The 3,490-nt window shown below is 30.4% G+C and overlaps 2 protein-coding genes across 2 annotated transcripts; one reads left to right on the top strand and one right to left on the bottom strand.

The window, feature by feature from the left end:
• Nucleotides 1–845: 845 nt before the first annotated feature.
• Nucleotides 846–1,698, bottom strand: LOC134837978 (pre-mRNA-splicing factor Syf2). Its single transcript, XM_063853391.1, has one exon. The coding sequence runs from the start codon at nucleotides 1,597–1,599 to the stop codon at nucleotides 916–918; it is 684 nt and encodes a 227-aa protein (XP_063709461.1). The 5' UTR covers nucleotides 1,600–1,698; the 3' UTR covers nucleotides 846–915.
• Nucleotides 1,699–1,775: 77 nt separating this feature from the next.
• On the top strand, nucleotides 1,776–3,011 carry LOC134828057 (small ribosomal subunit protein uS9). The gene is made up of 4 exons (XM_063841005.1): nucleotides 1,776–1,853; nucleotides 1,936–1,980; nucleotides 2,294–2,540; nucleotides 2,764–3,011. The coding sequence occupies exons 1-4, from the start codon at nucleotides 1,845–1,847 to the stop codon at nucleotides 2,907–2,909; spliced, it is 447 nt and encodes a 148-aa protein (XP_063697075.1). The 5' UTR covers nucleotides 1,776–1,844; the 3' UTR covers nucleotides 2,910–3,011.
• The last annotated feature ends 479 nt before the right edge of the window (nucleotides 3,012–3,490 follow it).

Raw genomic sequence — 3,490 nt, 5'->3', positions numbered from 1 at the left:
CGAACTTAAATTTATAAAAAAAAATCTTATGACTGTATTAAAAATTTAATTGATAAAAAAATAAAGACAATAAAAATATTCTAAAAAAATGCATGAATTTTGTGTGATTTTTTTTTTTTTTGAGAATTCAATAAAATAATTTAATTAAAGATTTAATTTAAAATTAATTAAAAATTTAATTTAAAAAAAAATAATAAAATTTTTTATTAACATTTTTTTAAATTAATTTTTATTTAAATTTTTAATTAATTTTAATTTAGATTTTTAATTTATTTTATTTTGATTTAATTAAAATAATTTTTAATTATTTTTTTTATAGTAAACAGTTCGAGCCACAATGAAAATGTTCATATCCTGTTGTCAACTATTGTAGGACGAAGTAAGAATTTTAAATTTTTAAAATTCTAGAAAAAATATTAAATTTTAATATTTTTTTTTTAATTTTAGAAATCGTTCATTCTTGGGTGGTTTAGAGAAAAAGAAGAGCTCGGCAAAATTTCCTATCAACTTTAAAAGAAAAATACACACAAAAAAAAACGTTCGGACTTGTATTCAACAAATTCCTATAAAATTTAACTTGTTAAAGATTTTTTACAGTAATTTTTTTTATAATTTAGTGAATTATGAGTGATTGTTTTTCTGAATGTTTTAGAAATTGTCTAAAAAAATTAGTAAAAAATGCATGAATTAAAAAAAATGATACGTAATTTTGTGAATGAATGTTTTTTATAAAATAAATTTAAGAATTGTTAAAAAATGTTGTTATATGGATCAATTTAATTGATTCTTTAGGTTTAAGTAGCTTCAAATTTGGCAGAAAAAATTAAATAACTCAAAATTTTTAGAATAGCTTTGTAATATTATTAAATATTTATTTGAATAAAATAATATAATAAAAAAATAAAAGTTTTTTTTCTATATAGCTGTTCCTCGTTCCAAATTTTGTTTGATTTCCTGCGTATATTCGCCGTAGAATCGATCGAGTTTCTTGTTGAATCGCGCATTTTTGTCGTTGATATAGCTGATATCTTCGTCGTCGTTGTGTGTACGTCTTCTCGAGTACTTTTTCCTCTTCGCGATTTGCCCGTCAAGGTCTTTGACCATTTTATCCACTGCTTCCTTCGAGTCTTTGTGCAAGCCAAACAGCACGGGATTACTTCCGCCGTAAAAACTGTCGCCCAATTCCTCCTTTTGTCTCTCGTACTTTGCCATGTCAGGAGGAGGCATCTGTTTTATCAGTCTTTGGTACTGTCTCGCTGTTGCAGCTTCATAATCTGAGAATCCTGGATCGCCGTTCTTCTTCTTGGCCTTCAATTTGTCAATTCGTTCCGCTTCCACAGCAGATACATTTAGCAATTTGACTCTGTCGTAATCGAGACCTTTTTCGGCAACGGCATCTCTCGATTTTTTATCCTCAATTAACCAGTCTGCTTGTCGTTTCTTGGCTTCCCAATTTTTCGGGAGTTTATTACGTTCGTCCTCGGCGATGGTTTCTTTGTGATTGTCGACTCGTGCTTCATTTCGAGCGTTGTGCAGCTTTTTCAACCGTTCCATGCGTTCTTTCATGCGATCAGCTACTGAGGTGCCGGCTTCACTCATTTTTATTCGGATTTAAAAGCGAGAAATTCAAGAAAATTAATGAAAGTTATGAAATTTCGTCGTTTGTTTTGATGAATAATTTTATTAATTGTGCATTGGGTTATGATACCATTCGTGAGACGAATGAAAGTGATAAATATCCTAATGAGAATTCAAAAAATCGCTGTCAAATTGTTGTGAAATGCCAGCTGGGTGAAACGTCAAGCGTCCACGTTCTCTTTTCGGTCCGTCACCTAGCTAACAAAATGCCAAAGGTAATGTGTCCTCAATTTTAATGGAATTTTTCGAGTTTTTCCAGCGAATTTCCATGCTAAAACTGTTTAATTTTCATTTTAGGCAAAGAAGGAAGCCATCAACGCTGTTCAAGTCTTCGGACGCAAGGTAAATATGCGAAAAATTGCGTGAAAAATATGCGCCCATGTGCAAATGGCTGCTCGTATTGACAACCAGTGTGTAGTGAATAGTGAAAATTACAACCTTTCAAACCTTTTTGTTACTGATGAATTTCGAACGCAAGTTCCTAACAATCTTTAACAAGACAAATGAAAGGCAAATTAAAGTTTCTTTACAAATTACCGCTCAAAAGTTAATTTTGGTGGTATTATCTAGGGAAGCTACATGTGTGTCATGTGTTAAAAATCAACTTTTCTGAATAATTTTGTACTTTTTCTAATGAAATTTTCTTTTTTTGCAGAAAACCGCCACTGCTGTTGCTTACTGCAAACGTGGACGTGGTCTTTTGCGCGTAAACGGACGTCCCTTGGAACAAATTGAACCTAAAGTATTGCAATACAAGTTGCAAGAACCTCTTCTCTTGTTGGGCAAGGAAAAATTCGCCGGCGTTGATATCCGTATCCGCGTCTCTGGTGGTGGTCATGTCGCCCAAGTGTATGCTATCCGTCAAGCCATCTCCAAGGCTTTGGTTTCATACTACCAGAAATGTAAGTAAAAACTTTTTTTCGTCATCCCTCCTACCTTTTTGCCACTGGAGAAGCCATCCTCCGGTAGCAAGACGACAGAAGGGCAGAAAAATCGTGACACTACTAAACCAGTTTTATTCATTTTAAGAGTTTCACTGGATTCCATCATGTCATACATTTTCACTCTAAAAAAGATTTTTTTTTTATTTTGAAATTAATTTTTGTTGTTTTTCGAATTTTTTAGACGTCGATGAAGCATCCCGCAAAGAATTGAAGGACATCCTTACCCAATACGACAGAACTTTGTTGGTTGCCGATCCACGTCGCTGCGAACCCAAGAAATTCGGAGGTCCAGGTGCCCGTGCCAGATACCAAAAATCTTACCGTTAAGGTGGTTTTTTGTGTACACTGCTGCGTGTGTGTATATTTCGCAAATTGCTTAAAGATCATGCAATTTACATTCAATAAAACGATAAATTTCTAAGAAGACAACATTTTTTGTTTTATTTTTTGGAATTAAGGCCGCTCCAAGTAAAAATTAAAAAAAAAGTTTAAAATTTTTGAAAAAAAAATTACAAAATTTCATTAATTTTTTACCATAATTAATAATTTTGATGTTTTTTTAATTATCTTTTTTGAGATTTGCAAGTTAAAAAGTGATTTCAGATCATTTTAAATTAAAAAATAATAATTTCATAAAAAAATATCTGTAAAAAAGTTGTGAGAAATAAGTTCAGTAATTTTATGAAAATTTTTTTTAGAGAAGAAAATTCATGTTGAACAATTTTTCAGTAAAATTAAATTTAAAAGTATTTTTTTTTAAATTTTTAAATTTTTTTATGAAAATAGACAAAAAATTAACATTTTTGATGAAATTTTAAAAAATTTAGTAATTTAAAAAAAAATTTTGCCCCATTAATTTTTTTAACTTTCAAAGGTCATTTGAAAATCCTTTCAAAAACTCCTTTCTG

Source organism: Culicoides brevitarsis, chromosome 1 (assembly GCF_036172545.1).
Source record: "Culicoides brevitarsis isolate CSIRO-B50_1 chromosome 1, AGI_CSIRO_Cbre_v1, whole genome shotgun sequence".
Taxonomy (NCBI): Eukaryota; Metazoa; Arthropoda; class Insecta; order Diptera; family Ceratopogonidae; genus Culicoides; species Culicoides brevitarsis.
This window is presented reverse-complemented; position numbering and strand designations above follow the sequence as displayed.